Source organism: Chelonoidis abingdonii, chromosome 13, assembly GCF_003597395.2.
Source record: "Chelonoidis abingdonii isolate Lonesome George chromosome 13, CheloAbing_2.0, whole genome shotgun sequence".
Lineage (NCBI taxonomy): Eukaryota > Metazoa > Chordata > Testudines > Testudinidae > Chelonoidis > Chelonoidis abingdonii.
The window spans coordinates 9,213,122-9,230,636 of record NC_133781.1 but is presented as its reverse complement, the minus strand read 5'-3'; the positions used below and the strand labels follow the sequence as shown (position 1 = coordinate 9,230,636).

Sequence of the window (17,515 nt, the reverse complement as noted above, 5' to 3'; positions counted from 1 at the left end):
TAGTCTTTTTTTTTTTTTCTCCCGTTACTCTTGTCCCACAGATAGACATACTATTGGTGCAAATCCTCAGCAGCTGAAAATGGTCATAATTCCATTAGCTCACGAGACAAAACAGCATGGCCTCTGTAATGGAGAATTGTGCTGCTCTTCTAGAATTCTGAACATTTCCCCGAAATAAACTATTAAGAAAAACCTCTTTAGAACTTGAACTTTCAAAAAATCTTTTGTCAAAAATCCCTCATGAAAAACTGACAAGGAAAGTAAGTCATGGGCCTTGAAGACAAGATGTGAAGTGTTGTCATAGATTACAAACAGGTTGAGACGGAAAACAGAAATGGTCACTTATAATTGTAGAAAAACCTTAATAAAGAATTTGACTGAGTGATCTGGAAAAGGTCAGAAATGAGGTGACTGAATTTGCCAATGACACAATTTGTTAGTCAAGACCAGAGACAACTGTGGAAAATCAGAAGGAATCCCATTTACTGTTACAGACTAGGGACCAAATGACGAAGAAGCAGTTCTGCAGAAAAGGACCTAGGGGTTACAGTGGATGAGAAGCTGAATATAAGTCAACAGTGTGCCCTTGTTGTCAAGAAGGCTAACGGCATTTTGGGCTGTGTAAGTAAGGGCATTGCCAGGAGATGGAGGGACGTGATCATTCCCCTCTATTCGACACTGGTGAGACCTCATCTGGAGTACTGTGTCCAGTTTTGGGCCCCACACTACAAGAAGAATGTGGAAAAATTGGAAAGAGTCCAGTGGAGGGCAGCAAAAATGATTAGGGGGCTGGAGCACATGATTATGTGAAGAGGCTGAGGGAACTGGGGTTGTTTAGTCTTCAGAAGAGAAGAATGAGGGGGGATTTGATAGCTGCTTTCAACTATCTGAAAGGGGGTTCCAAAGAGGATGGAGCTAAACTGTTCTCAGAGATAGCAGAGGACAGAACAAGGACTAATGGTCTCAAATTGCAGTTGGAAGGTTTAGGTTGGATACTAGGAAAAACTTTTTCACTCATAGAGTGGTGAAGCACTGGAATGGGTTACGTAGGGAGGTGGTGGAATCTCCTTCCTTAGAAGTTTTTAAGGTCAGGCTTGACAAAGTCCTGGCTGGGATGATTTAGTTGGGAATTTGGTCCTGCTTTGAGCAGGGATTGGACTAGATGACCTCCTGAGGTCCTTTCCAACCCTGATATTCTATGACTTAAGGGGGACCATTATGGCAGATTAGCTTAAGTAAGATTTAAACTAAAAGTGAGCATTTACATAAATGAGAACATACACAGTTGCATTTTTAACCCCATGTAATGTCAGTGCTGTAAGTCCTCAGACTTCACTATTTAATGGGTATTAGGAAGACCCTGCCTGTGTGGGTACACTGTTCTAGAATTCTCTACTGTGGAGTTCCTTGCACCTCCCTCTGAAGTGTCTTGGGATTTGCCACTGACAGATGCAGGAGTAGAGAGACTGATGGTCTGACCCAATAGGGTCATGTCTTTGTTAAGGCCATCTGACATCAGGGAAACTTTTCTAACCCAGCCACTTACTGGCCTCACCATGGGGCTTGTGAAGATAAGGTTGTGATGTGTCCGATGGCAGGTGGCTTCACTAGGCTGTTACATGCTCCACAGGCAGCGTTTAAGATTGTAAGTGTTTTTATCACTTAGTGGAGTTGATTCCCACCCTGCTCAACCAAGCGATTTCTTCACCTCTTGTCCTTTCAGATCCCAGTCTTTAGCCAGTTTTACTGTTCAGAAAAGTGGTTTTTTTTAAATAGGACGAGAAGTATAGGAATATAAGAGCACAACACAAATAAACCTCCCTCCCCAAGGAAAGCAGTGGGTTCTGATGAAAATTCATTATAGATGTAATGATATTCTAGCAGGTGCTGGGTAGTGCCAGCTAAGCAGCATAACCAGATCTTGCAATTTTAAAACAATTCTCCTTTTATCTCGTAATTTTTTTTCTGTTTGAAAGATGGCTTAGTTCTGCATACCACTATGTATTATTAAGCTGTACCAATTTAAGATGACCTTTTGGCCATGAAACTAGATTTTAATTAAACTTCTTAGAGCTGTGAGTGATGGACCTGATATTAGCAAAATAGAGGGGTATTGAATCTCTTCAGATCAAACAGTATTCAGGAAAATAAAGCTGACTTAAAATACTATTTTCTTTCAAGCATCCCTTCTTACTCCCTCCCCCCCCAACCCAAAACAAAGGGCTTGTTAAAAACAGTACTGGAGGGCAGCTCAGCTTAAGGCCAGATTTAAATACTACCAGCAAAGGGTGAAATTCAAGATTAATTATTTTCATGCCAACAGGAGCTTCTTCAGGAGGAAACCCGCCAGAAATTGAACTTGAGCAGTAGGATTAGGCAGCTGGAGGAAGAGAAGAACAACCTACAAGAGCAGCAGGAAGAGGAGGAGGAGGCCAGGAAGAATTTGGAGAAACAGATGCTCGCTTTGCAATTGCAGGTATTACGCTATTGGAAGCGGTAGGTCATTAGTGTGGCCCACAAATTCAGTGTGATGACTGTGAAATGTATTACAACTTCTGCCAGGCAGTATTTCATTCTCAATTGGGATAAAACTTAGGCTGAGTTGTCAAATAATTTTTCACTGATCTTTGTCCACTGAAGTGTAAACATTTTGTAATAAAGTAAGATTTCAGTACCTGAGTGAGTTTGGGCAGATTTAACTGTCACAGCATATAAGGCTTCATACCTTTTTAATACATTGTTGAATCATCATTTTGTTTGTACCTTGCTTAATCCGAAATAGCTGTTTTTGTTCTTGTAGGTTTCCCCCAGTGTAATATACGTTACTTTGTTTGCATTGTGGAGGTGTAACTGCATTTGTATTCTATCCTGTTAATAGCTTTGAACATTAAGAAGTTCTAAGAAACCACTTTATTGTATTCTGTAAAACTTTAGCTGGCTGATGCCAAGAAGAAGGTAGATGACGATATGGGAACTATTGAAGGTTTGGAGGAAAATAAGAAGAAATTGCTGAAGGATATAGAGGCTTTGAGCCAACGTCTAGAGGAGAAGGCAATGGCTTATGATAAACTGGAAAAGACCAAGAATCGCCTGCAGCAGGAGCTGGATGACTTGGTAGTGGACCTGGATCATCAGCGCCAAATTGTCTCCAACTTGGAGAAAAAACAGAAGAAGTTTGATCAGGTACTCTAACCCCGGTCTCACTTCTGCCTTCAACATTAAGGCCACGTCTGCTTTACAGAATTATGTTGAACTAAGTTGCATCAGTATATAGTCACCGCAGTTATTACATCACTTGTGTGTGTCTACACTTTGCTCCTTGTTTTGGCAGTGAGCATCCTTTCCAGGAGCGCTTGCACTGAACTGTTAGTGTGGGGCATCGTGGGACGGCTTCTGAAAGCCAGTGACAATCAGCAATGCAGCGTCTACACTGACGCTGTGTCGACCGAACTACATCAACCTTGGCACTTTGCCTCTCTTGTAGGTGGAATTAAGTCAGTATAGGGGGCGAGTTTTGTTGGTGGGAATTAAATTTTAAGTGTAGACACTAAGTTGACGTAAGCTGTCTTGCGTCGACCTAATTCTGTGTAGACCTGGGCAAAGAAATGGTAGTGTATAAAGCCGTAGTCATGTGTTAACTACTCCAAGACTTTTTAAGGGAGACCTCTAAATAAAAATACAATGTTTTGTACGGACTCAGTTGGCTGTAGCAATGTCAGCTTTTCACAGGGGACAACTTTTGTAATAGCTTCAGTGAGCGAAGCACCTATCTTGGTGCTTTCCATTCTGGTCAGATAGGTCTGTGAAAAAGTGAAATGTCTCAAGTAGGAGCTTATAGCCATGCTAGAGTTTGACTTGTCCTTTCTCAAAAAATCCATCAGAATCCCCCAAGACAGTTAAAAGTCATAAAGACTGAAGGAGGAATATAAAACTGAGGATCTGAGCCAGTTCCTAGAGCATGGATAGAAACTCCCTTTATTTTCAGACTGCTATGTTTTGAGTGATAAAATAGGGACTATCTCATGCCAAAGCCCCTTGACCAAGAGTTGACATTGTAGACAGAATAATAAGGTGCCAGGTAACATGAGAGCATTAACCTGTTCATTGAAACTTCAGTGAGTGTCCTTCTGACCGATTTTCTTATAGATTTATATTTGAAACTTGTATTGACGGTTTCAGATGCTGGCGGAAGAAAAGAACATTTCTGCTCGCTACGCAGAGGAGCGGGACCGGGCAGAGGCAGAAGCTAGAGAGAAGGAGACCAAGGCACTGTCTCTGGCGCGAGCTTTAGAAGAAGCCCTGGAGGCTAAAGAAGAATTTGAGAGGCAGAATAAGCAGTTGCGTGCAGACATGGAGGACTTAATGAGCTCCAAAGATGATGTGGGCAAAAATGTAAGTATTTTTCCACCTCTCTTGTGCTGCATTGCGTGAAGGAGATAAAATAGTAAAGCCCATTTGTACAGAGAAACTAATACTAGATAGTAAAAATTGCAAGTCTGAAACCTTGATATTTAAGAGTTATACCTTAAATTAGCTAAAGAATTTAATACTGTGGAAACTAATCAATATTCACTAATGCCAGGCATTTCTGCAACATTCACAGACATGGTAAGTAGGAGAGATGGATCAAATGATTGACTGTTATCCTTATGCTAGATTAAAAACTTGTTACCTTACTAGCTCTGTTTTCTTTGGGATACTCTGAATCGCTGACTATGCAGCTGCTAGTTTCCTTCTGTTTATCAGATAGTTAAATCTTCATCTGCTGGTCTGGGTTGTTCTTAATACAGATTTAAGAATGAGTTTCTTAGTTTATTCTGGGTTAGTGTAGGACAACTAGAGTTAAATGAGTGTTAACAAAGGACTCAATATCTAATTGATCTCATATAATCCTCTATTTTGCAGTCATACCATTACTATTGTCAGAATAACACAGATGGTGTCTGCTTCATGCTTGTGTTTTAGGTCCATGAACTGGAAAAGTCCAAGCGAACCTTAGAGCAGCAGGTTGAAGAGATGAGGACCCAGCTAGAAGAACTGGAAGATGAGCTTCAGGCCACAGAAGATGCCAAGCTTCGCCTGGAAGTGAACATGCAAGCTATGAAGGCCCAGTTTGAGAGAGACCTACAGGCCAGAGATGAACAGAACGAAGAGAAGAAGCGGATGCTGGTTAAACAGGTATCCTCTACTAAACATGCTTTTGAGAGCAACTGCAGTAAGCAAACATGGTTAATTGATTTTCTTATTACCTAAAAGTTGGGATGTCCCTCAAGGTTTGTGTGATGTTCCTGCCCTACAGAGCTCTTAAGCACTGATCTTTACACAGTCTCCATGACAGATTAGAACAAAACCTCCAGTATATGTAATGTAGCATGTTTGATTTGAATTTCTTAAGGGGACACTTTCTACTTGGCTGTTCTTTCCATTTTCTCCATCTTTTAAAATGGAAATGACTGGAAATGTCTTTAAATCCAAAACTACTAACAAGTCACTTACAAAAATGCACTTTGTTGTGTGATCTTACTAAAACAAACTATTCCCTTAATGAAAATTGGAAAAGGGATCACAGGATTGCCAACCCCTAGCATTGAACTATTATGTCAGGCCCAAAAACACTGAGATGTCTTAAAAATAGTCAGATTTTTAAAGAAGTTTTTAGGTTCATATTTGTCTTCTAATGTAACAGGCTTTTGAATTCATTCTCAAGCTTTTCTCCAGAACAGTGAGGGCTAGAAACTTGCTTTTTTTTTTTTCTTTAAAATTAAAGCAATCCCATAATCACATGACTCAAGGAGCTGGGTCTTAAAAGAAAAGCATCAGCTATCCCCAAACTCTTGATAAAACTGTGAGAGTTGGAAACACTGGCCCGATTCCAGCTTCTATGGGACTGTTATAAACAATGGACAGAGAAGGGCATTTTTTTAGGCTCCCTACCTCATTCTGTTGTAAGCGTGCAAATTGCTGTATCACCACTGGAAAAGAGCTCTTGACATTCTAATACAAAATAGTAAATTCGATTCAGTATACAACAAAGTCAGTTTTGTGTGTTTCCTTTCACTATCCTCTGTGTAACAACCAAGTTTTCTGGCTCAATTTTAACATTGTTGCATAACTTGTTAATCTGTTTTGTCTTACTGTTGGCTGGTTGCTCATATATTTGATACTACTTAAATTGCTCTTCGTTTTTGCTTTGAATAATTATGGTTGAGATACAATGTCTTACTGTATGTGTTGGTGACAGATGTGCCTGAAGTAACCATTTAATTATAATTCTGTATTAAAAATGTTCAGGTTATTCTATTTTGTGTAAGAGCAGTTTAATAAGCTGAAATATTAGTTTCTGCGCTGGAACAAAGAAGGTAGATAAACACTGATCAGAAAATTGATCATGAAGTAGTCGAACGAGTAGAACTGTTTTTAGTCCATAGGCTGTTTAGCGTATGAATTTTCAGAAGTACTTCAGAAATTCCCTGGAGGTCATGTTTGCTTTGAGATCTTGCTTTGCTTCTCATTGCAAAAACTTCTGCAGAGATCACAAGCTGTCAAGATTTCCATAAGTTGTGTATGGGTTTTCTCCCTCATACTTACCTTTTGTAGTATTGTCAACCGGATAATGATCAAGAGCTGAGTTTTTCTCATGTCAATCCATGTGTTATCAAGACCTTCCTTGGTTCTTATCCTTTTAGATTCATTCCGAGATCTCCTTGGGTTTTCCCATTTCAGTAACAGAGCCTCTGTCACTTCACAGGTGCGGGAGCTTGAAACGGAATTGGAGGATGAGCGCAAACAGAAGGCTCTTGCTGTAGCTTCCAAGAAAAAAATGGAGATGGATCTCAAAGACCTTGAAGCTCAGATAGAAGCTGGAAATAAGGCTCGAGATGAAGCAATCAAACAGCTGCGCAAACTGCAGGTGTGTGAAGCCAATCCATGAATGAATTTGGAGTGTTTCTTGCTTTAGAGTGCTGCTTTTGGTCAAGTTTCCTTGCAGTCTGAGGGTGAGAACAGCTCCCTATCCTCAAGCTTCATTCTTGCCCCTGAATGGCTGCTTCCTGCAGCATATTGCAATAGTGTCTGTAATTTCAGTTCATTAATGTGTTTGTCAATGAGACGGTTAAAATTGCCTTATTTCAGTATTTTGTGTAAAGGACTCAGTTAAATATCTCTTCTCCCCACCCAAGGACCTCATAAAACAACCAGGTCAAAATAACTGATTGATAGCTGAGCAGTGACTTGAGAATGTGTGTTCAAATGTGCTAGGTGGGGCTGGTAACACTGGCTATTAAGGTTGCCCAGCACTTCTCATTATACTGTCCTGTTTTGAGTTGCTTATCACTTTGCCAAACTGTTTGGCCTGAAATTTTCCAGGCTGGGTGTCTGTCTCAAGCTGAACCATTTTTGGAAAGTTTTGGCTGAAACTGTTCAGGCATTTCCAAAAATGAGACTGGGAGAAGATGCATAGCTTTGCCCATGGTGGGGTGTGTGTGTGTGTGTGTGTGTGTTTTTTTTTTAAATAGTAATAATTCTGGTGACCTTTTCTTTGAGAAGCTCTAGTGCCCTCATGCTTTGGAACAAGGTTTGAAATTTGGAGAAAGAAGGGCAGAAATGACTTTTTTTTGTCAGGGATGTGCCTTTCCCATCCCTGTGAAAATCTGCCTAAATTTGGCCAAGTGGTAAACCTTTGAAACATCACAAGTCTCGCATTCTCAGTAGAGACTAGCTGGAGCATTGCAGCTTACATTCCCTGAAGATTCTGTCCACACTGAACATGCTCCAGTCTTGGGCAGTAAGGACGTAAACAGGACTTCCTCTGCAATTGCAGTTCCCGGCTGGTTTGGTCTGGGTCTGGATCTGGGTCTAGGCACCGGAACTGAGAGCAAGTAGCCTGTCTCTCCTGTGCTCTGTGCCCCACTGCTGCACCCAGGCAGTGTGGTTCAGGCAGCTTCTTCCTCTAAACGCAGAGGGGACAATTGTCAGACTGGGTGGGAGGAGAAGATACTGGGAGTTTGGGTAGGGGGGAGGACTGGGATCCTGTGGTTGGAGGGGGAAGGGGAAATGGCTCTGACAAAGAGCCGGGGTGTGGTAATGGAGGGGAGACCTGGGACTGGCTGGGCAGAGCTGGATTGATGGGGAAACACACTGGACAAAGACTAGGACAGGGAGCTAGTCAGGGCAGGGAATGTGGGCGTAGGGGTGCTTGGAGGCTGTGGGGAAGACATCTCAGATAAAGAGCTGAGAAGGGAACTGAGACTGGATGAGCAACCTCAATTCTGGTAACGGAGTGATTCGCAACCTTAATATTCTTTAATGTATTTTTATTTGTAATATAGCTATTGACTCCGAATCTCTGAGCATTTTGTGCATGGTTCCAGTATACAGAGGAAGCATGAAGTGCAACCTTAGGTTTTACAGTGAGACACAACTTTTTTCTTACCTGAGTGTTTAAGGATTAGATTCCTAATTTCAGAACCCCCCAACTGTGTAAAGTTTGACATCTCTTTATATCCCACAAAAAACCAGGTATATGACAGCATCAAATTTGGACTAGTTTTTAGTAGGGCAAGCCAAATGTGCGGTTCCATACCCTAACATGTACTGCTGTGTATTCTTTTAGGTATGTATAAACTAAGTCGTCCCATGGCTTGCAGATTTTGGCTTGCATCCATCACTTTAAAACAACTTAGTGCCATTTTTCTTAAAGGAAATTGAAGTTTGAGTTGTTTTTTGGGATCTAACGATATCCACAGTCAAGCCAGATTTTATGGAAAATCTGATCAGTAACTGTAATGTTCAGAACATTAAGTACACACTTTAAAACTATATTTTGCTAAATTTAATGTCACATATTCAGATTAATGGATCTTTTTGTGCATTTACAGACCTGAGGACATTTTCTATTACAATGTTCATTACAACATTTTTCAGTCAATTTAGGTAAATCAAACCTTTTTTCTCTCCAAGCCCGTTGAAAGCATGAGATCTCAATAAAATTCCTGCCGATTTTTATCCAAGTTTAAGCAGGCTTTTTTTTTCTGTAGCCCTGTTTCTTTATTAAAAATAAACACGGAAAGTTGAATAGAATCCAGTGGTGGAGTATGAGACCAAAAATGTGTGTTTTGGGATTACAATGAATAGTGATCTCAAACAGTAAGTAGGACTAGGCCCCTTCTGTGTATGTACTCTCATTTACTAAATGCTGAACTCCCAAAGGGATTATAGCAAATTCCTGCAGTTGTCCTCTTACAGATGATGGTTTTTCCTTCTCTTAAATTCCAGGCTCAGATGAAAGACTATCAGCGGGAGCTGGAAGAGGCCCGTGCATCTAGAGATGAGATCTTTGCTCAGTCCAAGGAGAACGAAAAGAAGTTGAAAGGCCTTGAAGCAGAAATACTCCAGCTCCAAGAGGTATGATTTAGTTGCCTTTGTGAGCGGCATGTATATTCTGTAAAGCTGTCTGGTGATTAGAACACTGGATTGGGAAGCAGGAGATCTGGGGTCTCTTTCAGCTCTGCTGTGAGCAGCCTGTGTGACCTTGGCTGTCATTTAATCTTTCCGTGCTCCGTTTCCCCACATGTATAACAAAGATACTGTCCTACCCCGTGAGGGGACATGAGACTGTATTGATTTCAAAGTGCTCAGACATTTCTCTGATGGTAGGTGCTTGAAATGCAGAATGTCAGTATTGCTAATAGAGAATTAGTTTGGTAAATGCACAGGAATTTTTTAATGCCTCATAACATGGATACAGAAAATATACTTATGCAGCATTGTAGAATATATTTGAAGTTTTCCTGACACTGATTGTGCTAACTACTAAGGCTTTGGCTACACTGGCGCTTTACGGCGCTGCAACTTTCTCGCTCAGGGGTGTGAAAAACACCTTCCTGAGCACTGCAAGTTACAGCGCTGTAAAGCGCCAACGTAAACAGTGCCCTTGTGCTGGGAGCATGACTCCCAGCACTGTAAGCTAAATCCCCTCGGGGAGGTGGAGTACCTGCAGCGCTGGGAGAGCTCTCTCCCAGTGCTGGTGCCATGACCACACTCACACTTCAAAGTGCTGCCGCGGGAGCGCTCCCAAGGTAGCGCTTTGGAGTTTCGAGTGTAGCCAAGCCCCATGTTGTGGGCCACAGAGAGAACCTGAGAAGTGTGTGCCTTTTAGTTTTAGTTTTGCCATGATTGGGTATGTTTATTGTAACCTCTGGTAAACAAAGACTCTTCTGTAGCTTTGTTTAGGGGGTGTTTATTTTTCGTGAGTTTCAAAAATTAAGACTTTTTTTTTCCCATAAAGAGAGAACCAGTAATGCAGTATGAATAATAATAAAATTGATTCAAGATATCGATGTATTAACAAGAGAGCTGGAAGGTAATTGACATAATTAAAGATCAATCTAAAATACTACAGTATTTTCCATTTAGGGTTAAGGGAAGTAAATCCGCTGCAGTTGTGAAGAAGCCATTAGCGACAGACAGGGAGTGTGGGCTAGTGGTTGGAACAAGGGAGGGAGCCTGGCTTCCTGGGTTCTGTTCCTGGCTCTTTTGCTGACTGACGGTGTGATTATCTGCAAGTCACATACTAGCACTTCACTGTCTCCTGGTGGTATTGGGGAGCTGAATTAATGTTTGCAGAGCTCTGAAATCACCAGTGCTATTTTAGTCTGTGTATTAAATAAGCAAATGAATCTTCTCATGACCACTTGCAGGATCTTGCTGCCTCTGAAAGAGCTCGTCGCCATGCTGAACAAGAGAGGGATGAGCTGGCTGATGAGATTGCGAACAGTGCTTCTGGAAAGTGAGTCACCAAACGGACTGTCATCCAGTCCAAGGCTGTTTATAAGCAGCAATGACTGTGTCTTCTGCTAATACACTTGCATGCCCCACACTAACCTCTTGGTTCACTGTTTTCCTGATTGAAGGGAATGACTAGCATAGGCACTGCAGCATCGGGAGAGAGTTTGCTGAGCTATTAAAAGCAAGTGGAGGTAATTACTGCATTACTTGGTTGGACCATGTAATATCCTCTATGCTTTCTTTCACCCTCCAGATCAGCTTTGCTGGATGAAAAGCGCCGTCTGGAAGCCCGTATTGCACAGCTAGAGGAAGAACTGGAAGAGGAACAGAGCAATATGGAACTCCTCAATGACCGGTTTAGGAAGACCACACTGCAGGTGAAGTACCTTTGGCACATGCTGCTTTGGGCACTTTTATCTCCCTTAAGTGTACAGTATAAAAGATCAATGAAGGCTTTGAATGTTGCCAGATGACTGGCTCTTCTTGCCATCCCAAAGGTTGATACACTCAACTCTGAGCTGGCAGGAGAACGGAGTGCTGCCCAGAAGAGTGAAAACGCACGCCAGCAGCTGGAGAGACAGAACAAAGAACTGAAAGCCAAGCTGCAGGAGCTGGAGGGATCTGTGAAGTCTAAATTCAAGGCAACCATTTCCGCTCTGGAAGCTAAGATTGGGCAGCTAGAGGAACAGCTTGAGCAGGAAGCAAAGTAAGAAGAGATGGTTGTTTGGTATTCCAAGTAAATACAGGCAACACTGGTTATTTGAAACTTCCATGGCGCTAGCAGGGCTTCTCATAGGTACTAAATCTTCCCATCTTAGCCCCAGCAACTGGATTTTCTTAGCTAGAACTCAGTTGCTGAAGGGACACTCTTGGACTGAACAGCATAAAAAGATTGAAGCTTTACACTGTGTTGACCTTATCTGGGTTTCAAGGTCAATTCCCTGTACAGAGGAAACTGTTGAACTGGTTCTTTCCCCAGACTAGCTGGGCGTTGGGCCTCCTTGTGATGCTGTTTGCAGTAATAGTGGATCCCCCAGTGTGGTGCAGCCATATAAGCATCTTGCACAGCCAGTGACACAGACCTCGGAAATTGGATAGCACCCACCCCCACAACCCTCTAACTACCTGGATTAGGAATTGTGTCCAGTGGGCAGTCCATTAACATCTCATTATTTTTGGTATTGTGGTTATTTTTCTGAGGTGAGGATGGCTTTTAATGTCCTGTCCAAGGACAAGGCAGCCTGGCTCTAGGGAAAAAATCAGCCTTCTCTTTTAGGACCATAATTTCTCCCTGTGATAAGACCATCCTCTCTAAATCTTCAGTCCGTTTCCCTCCATCCACTGTTGTACGTTAGGTGTAAGGGAAGACTATAAACCATCTCTCTTCTGCAGATGGTTAGCAGATGCCCTTGTTAAAGCACTGCAACTGAGCCCCACCACAGTGAACAAGCACCCCTGGTTTTAGCATGGGACAGCCAAGCCCACTCTGCTCCCGTGCTGACGGATTAGATCCTTCAGTTACAGCCAACACAATTACAAGATAGCATTTTAGAAAGGTACTTAGAAATCAAACCCATTTGTGCTCCAGAGTGAGACTCAGATCTGGATGTGCTAGCACCGAACTCCACCTGTGTTGTAGTTGTGCTCTGGAAAGAGAACGCTGCTACAGGTGAACCAATGTGTAAAATTCCCAGGCTGATTGATCCTGAGGTTAACGCTCTGTTTTCTTAGGGAAAGAGCAGCTGCTAACAAGCTGGTACGTCGTACAGAGAAGAAACTGAAAGAAGTCTTCATGCAGGTGGAAGATGAGCGTCGGCATGCAGATCAGTACAAAGAACAGGTAAGCAAAAGTGCACAGCCTTGCTCCAAACCCAAACTCCTGCAGATGTATCTGAGGCTCTTCCCAGAGCACAACTGCTGCCCCACAATCAGCCTGGAGGATAGAATACTCCCTGGAAACTCCTGCTGCAAAAGCCGCACACCAGACATAAAACAAACCCTGTTCAAATGTTTGCTGATGAGTCCCAATGAGAATATAGCCCAAGGTCGAAGTTCTCACAGCGGCCCTCCGCAAATCCAGGTGGAGCTGCTGGGTAGTTCCACGCTTCCTGTCTCCAGCTGCACAGCTTTTATGCTGTCCGCTTCTGCTGGGAACTCATGGGCCTTCCTCCATCCCCTGAGGCGGTGTTTTCTGTGGTCTCTCCAGCCACCTGAGGGGCCTTCACAGTGGCCCTATCTCCCATCCAAACACCTCACCAGCAGCAGCTACAGGCAAGCTGCTGGCAGGTGGAGCCTCTGTGCATGGGCGCGATGATGTAGCCTGTTGCTCCCACCTGCTTGAGCTGGAGGGCTGGGGATCAGCAACCCCATTAAGCTCCCACACTGCAATCAGTACAGCACTGGGTCTGCCAAGACTGGAGGTGGAGGGAACTGTGCACCTGGCATGTGTGGATGATCTCTGCCCGCGGGCTCCAGGCCTCTCCTTTACATCCTGCAGACCCCATTGCTAGGTAGGACACAGCTGGTGTCTCTGCAAGAATGAATTGCAGCTCTTCAGTTGGAGATTTGCATAGGATGATAGTCTGGTCAGTTAAGCTCTGGGCTCCACAAGATGCATTTGAGGAGCTTCACTCACTCAGGAGACATCTGGCTAGGACAGTACCACTTTGACATGTGAACCCGTTCTGTCCCGTCCCGATCAGAATCCCCAGCGAGGCTGAACGTGAAAGACGAGAATTCAGCTCTTTCCTTTCTGTCTTACCCCAAAACTTCACTCAGCTGCTCAGCTCTCTGCTTAGTCGAGCTTTGTGCTGACAGCCTGGCTCTCTCCCCTAGATGGAGAAGGCTAATGCCAGGATGAAGCAGCTCAAACGCCAGCTGGAGGAAGCTGAAGAGGAAGCGACACGTGTGAATGCCTCCCGTCGTAAACTTCAGCGTGAGTTAGACGATGCCACGGAGGCCAATGAGGGCCTTAGCCGAGAAGTCAGCACTCTGAAAAACAGGCTGAGGTAAGCAGAGCTGGTCTGCGGGCCTGGGCCCTGGAAGGAGCTCTGAGGTCTTCACAAACCCCAGTGAAGCTTTCAAGTAGCTACAGGAACTCGCTCTCACGGTGGGAGGCTTCCGTGATGCCAGGGTCTGTTAGAAGCAGTCTGGAAGTGCCATAGCAGAGCCAGTAATGTTACAGGAACTTCAAACTGGAATCTGGAGTACCAGGGTCTACACTGGGAAACATCAGTAAATCCTCATGAAGATCCTTGTATTCGGTCAGCTCCAAACCTTCCAGGCTCTGGTTCTGACAGGTGGGTTGGTTTTGGTCCATATGATTGATTCCAACCTCTGTGGAAATGCTGTAAGGGCCAGGGATGGGGCTCAGCTCCTTCTTGATGTAAGTGACAGACACCCATTTATTTCTGCCTTGTCCTGGCTGGAATTCAGCTCAGTGCCCTCTCTGGGAATGGTTCTCTGGCACACCAAGAAAGACATGTGGTCTGAAGTACAGGGGGAGGGGAAGTGAGCGAGCTAGGCACAGAGCAGCTGAACTAGCCAGCTGTAAGACTGGCAATGCCACAGTGCAGATGAAAGTTGCTGCTTGTCATGCTGGAGCTCTTGGAGCGCAGATCTCGTTATAATGTATAGCATCTTGGAGATCTGCTCCGGCCCTATTTTTTTAAACCTTCCCCTTTTCGCTCCTCCCCGCCCCCCCGAATCAGCACTGCCCCCCTCCTGCCCATGGGGTCTGCCTTGCTGCATGCATTGGTGGCTGCATGCCCTGTCACCCACCACCCTCTGCTGGGCTGTGCGTGTGCGGCAGTGTCATGAGGTAGTGATGGCCAGCTAGTGTGAGGTGCACAGCCTCACGGCGCCGACCCCATGGGCAGGGGAGGAGAGCCAACCTTTTCTGACCCAGTCCAAGCCTGACACTTTGCATCCCATCTGGCTCCAGTCAGGTTGCAGGGCTGTATGGCATTTGTTGTCCACAAGTCATACATTAGCTAGCAGTCAGTGTTTCTCACTATTAATGTGCTGTAGTTCTGAGCCCATTTCCTGCTGCTGTTAGATGTTCCTGCATCTGGGGCCATTAAATGTCCACAAATGTACTAAACTTCATTCCTTGTAAGCCAGAACCAGGGCATGACATTTGGGAAGGTGGTCTGCATTGAAATAAACACCTTTGTTACAAAGTGTCTTTAGAGGGACTGGCCCCAGTGAAAGTTTCAGGACCCTCCTTAGTGTGGGATGCCCAGGCATTTAGTGACTAGAAGGATGGATGACTTGGTAGGACTTCTGGGTTCCACCCTATACCTCTTGGTGGCTTTCCAGGTGACCCATTCACCCCACAGGCTAGAGAGTGAGCACAGGCCTGCATTCAGCAATCATTTGGTGTTTTTTTTTTCTAGGAGGGGTGGCCCGATCACCTTCCCTTCAAGTCGATCTGGTAGACGCCAGCTGCATATTGAAGGTGCTTCTCTGGAACTTTCTGACGACGATGCAGAAAGCAAAGGCAGTGACATCAATGAAACGCAGCCCGCCCAAACCGAGTAGAGCCGTTCACACCATTAGCATGCAGAGACCTTTTACACATAGTGGAATGCAAAGGACTTACATGACCAGCAAACTGCCTTGTGGCCGTGAATCTGCCTTATGTAATATTGGCATGCTACAAGGTTACTTATCACAGGTTGACTATGTCTTAAGGCTCTGTAGCCTCACCATACTGTACCCTGCTTCAATATAGGTACAACTGCTTTTTTTATATATAGTAAACTGTCTCTGTTCAGTGCATCTCTTTTCCAGATATTCCTTGTAAAGCCATTTTATAAAGCATCATGTGAAGGATACAACTTTTTTATCAATTCAGAAACTTCATTCCCAAGCGGTAGTTGGTTGGGGCAGACCCATTGTTATTACTATGCATGCTTTGTTGTACAGATAACACCCTTCCATTTCTATTGTGCTCACATGGCCCTCAGCTGTAACACGTCTGTTGGCACACTGTGAAGACCAAACTGCTCCCGTATCTCCTCTTTTTCTCCTAATTATTGTGAGCAACACACAATCAGGAAGTAAACTGTGAAAAGGCCTTGGAAGTGTTCAGAGGGAAATCTAGGGTTGAATGAATAGTATCCGTTTTTAACCTGCCATATCATTTTGAAGTGTTCTTGGCATCTGCTTCATCCATTAGTGCTTGTGCACTACAGGTAAATTGAATAGTATCACCGTTAATTTGTACAATACCTCGCATCTGTACAGACCTGCTATATCAGTCCGAAGGCATCTGTACGTAGTAAGGCTAGTAAAATATGAACACCAGTAACATGGAACAGAGGCTCAGGATAGGAATTTACTTAACTGCTGGCTGATTAGTCTTCAGAACATGGACCTGAATAGCTGCTGCTCCTTTTGATGTGAAGGAGTTTCACAGCCATGAGATGCAGGTTTAAGAAATACCCGAGCCAGCCTTGTGTAACACAGAGCAGGCTCACGTACCAGCTGTTGAGCCTAAAGCAGCAGGACCATCTGTTCTGTACTGTACTACGTTTTTGGCTTGTTTGGAGTCTCTGTAGTTTAGAGGTTAAAAAATGGATATTGCCTGCCTGAGAGTTGACATGCCAGTGGATGTGAATTCTTTCTTTGGTTTTTATTTTGAACAGTGTTACACCAAGTAGCTACATTCTTTTTGTTTAAATAGCTGAAAAACTGACATTACAGAAAGTGCCTTAGACACTACAGTACTAAGACAATGTTACATATATAATTTGCCTATATAACAATGATTTACTGTATTAATTTTTGACTGTGCTTCATATCATGTACCTCTCTAGTCAAAGTGGTGGTATTGATATTCAGTGATAATGAATCAGTGTTAAGTATGAAATCTCATCCCTCTGCAATGTGCTTGAAAACATGATTTTCCTTTGGGTTAAAAGCTTTAACATCTGTTACGAAGGTTTTGTTGTGCGTTTGGATATTTTTTAATTGAACTGGCTGTTGACCACCAGGCATCTGACTGCAAATATCTTGTTTTCTTGTATACCCATATTTCTAGACGATGATTTTTGTAAGACAATAAATTTATTCATTATAGATACTGATGCCTGCTCCATTTACTTACAAGAAAAGTTAGCTCCTGAGGCCTCCATAGATTTAATGAACAAGAATATGACTTTGGCGGCTGCTGTCTCCCTTCTCCCTGTTAGCTAGTCTGTTTTGATTTGTATAAAGGGCCTGTCCGGTGCTCTATGCTTTTGACATGGTTACCAGCCCAGTTTTAGCAGGTTCTTTTCATTGCACGCCCAATCCTTGAACTTAATAGAAATCCACAAGTGGGAAGATGCATGGTATTCTGCAGCCACCTGGATCTGTTTTATAAATGACCATCCGTGCACTTCTTGTGGTGATTTGTCTCCATTCTGGCCTTAAACTGAAGCTGAGGTCTTTCTGGATGGTGAAGTTCAGATTTCCAGTGTAAGAACTCCATGTTAATATCCATTGGCAGTTGCCACTGGAGTCCTGAACTGCTGGCTGTATACTTTATAGGGGAGGAGGTGAGCTAAGCTTTGGAGTAGGGCTTCTGAAGGAAAAGTTTGCCTTTATCCTACTGGATGGAAGTGTGGTTGATCTGCTTAATCTACCCAAAATAGACCTTGGATTCTTCTATTGACTTCAGCTGTTGTCATTTGGAAATAAATGTTCCTATACAAATCCTTTGTAGATAAACTGAAGTCCTCAA

The 17,515-nt window shown here is 43.5% G+C and overlaps 1 protein-coding gene across 4 annotated transcripts in view; it reads left to right on the top strand.

Moving 5' to 3' along the window:
* MYH10 (myosin heavy chain 10) overlaps window positions 1-16,873 on the top strand; it is a 141,504-nt gene extending 124,631 nt beyond the window's left edge. For 3 of the 4 annotated variants that reach the window (XM_032801672.2, XM_032801670.2, XM_032801669.2), the window contains 12 exons: window positions 2,324-2,476; window positions 2,935-3,183; window positions 4,180-4,392; window positions 4,966-5,178; window positions 6,749-6,910; window positions 9,274-9,402; window positions 10,698-10,786; window positions 11,039-11,162; window positions 11,283-11,491; window positions 12,517-12,625; window positions 13,621-13,793; window positions 15,183-15,413. In XM_032801672.2, the coding sequence (XP_032657563.1) occupies window positions 2,324-2,476; window positions 2,935-3,183; window positions 4,180-4,392; window positions 4,966-5,178; window positions 6,749-6,910; window positions 9,274-9,402; window positions 10,698-10,786; window positions 11,039-11,162; window positions 11,283-11,491; window positions 12,517-12,625; window positions 13,621-13,793; window positions 15,183-15,327 (1,968 nt within the window). In that variant the 3' untranslated portion in view covers window positions 15,328-15,413. Of the gene's footprint in view, window positions 1-2,323; window positions 2,477-2,934; window positions 3,184-4,179; window positions 4,393-4,965; window positions 5,179-6,748; window positions 6,911-9,273; window positions 9,403-10,697; window positions 10,787-11,038; window positions 11,163-11,282; window positions 11,492-12,516; window positions 12,626-13,620; window positions 13,794-15,182 lie in introns of all 4 variants that reach the window. The other variant, XM_032801673.2, reaches the window with a different exon arrangement.
* Window positions 16,874-17,515: the final 642 nt, after the last annotated feature.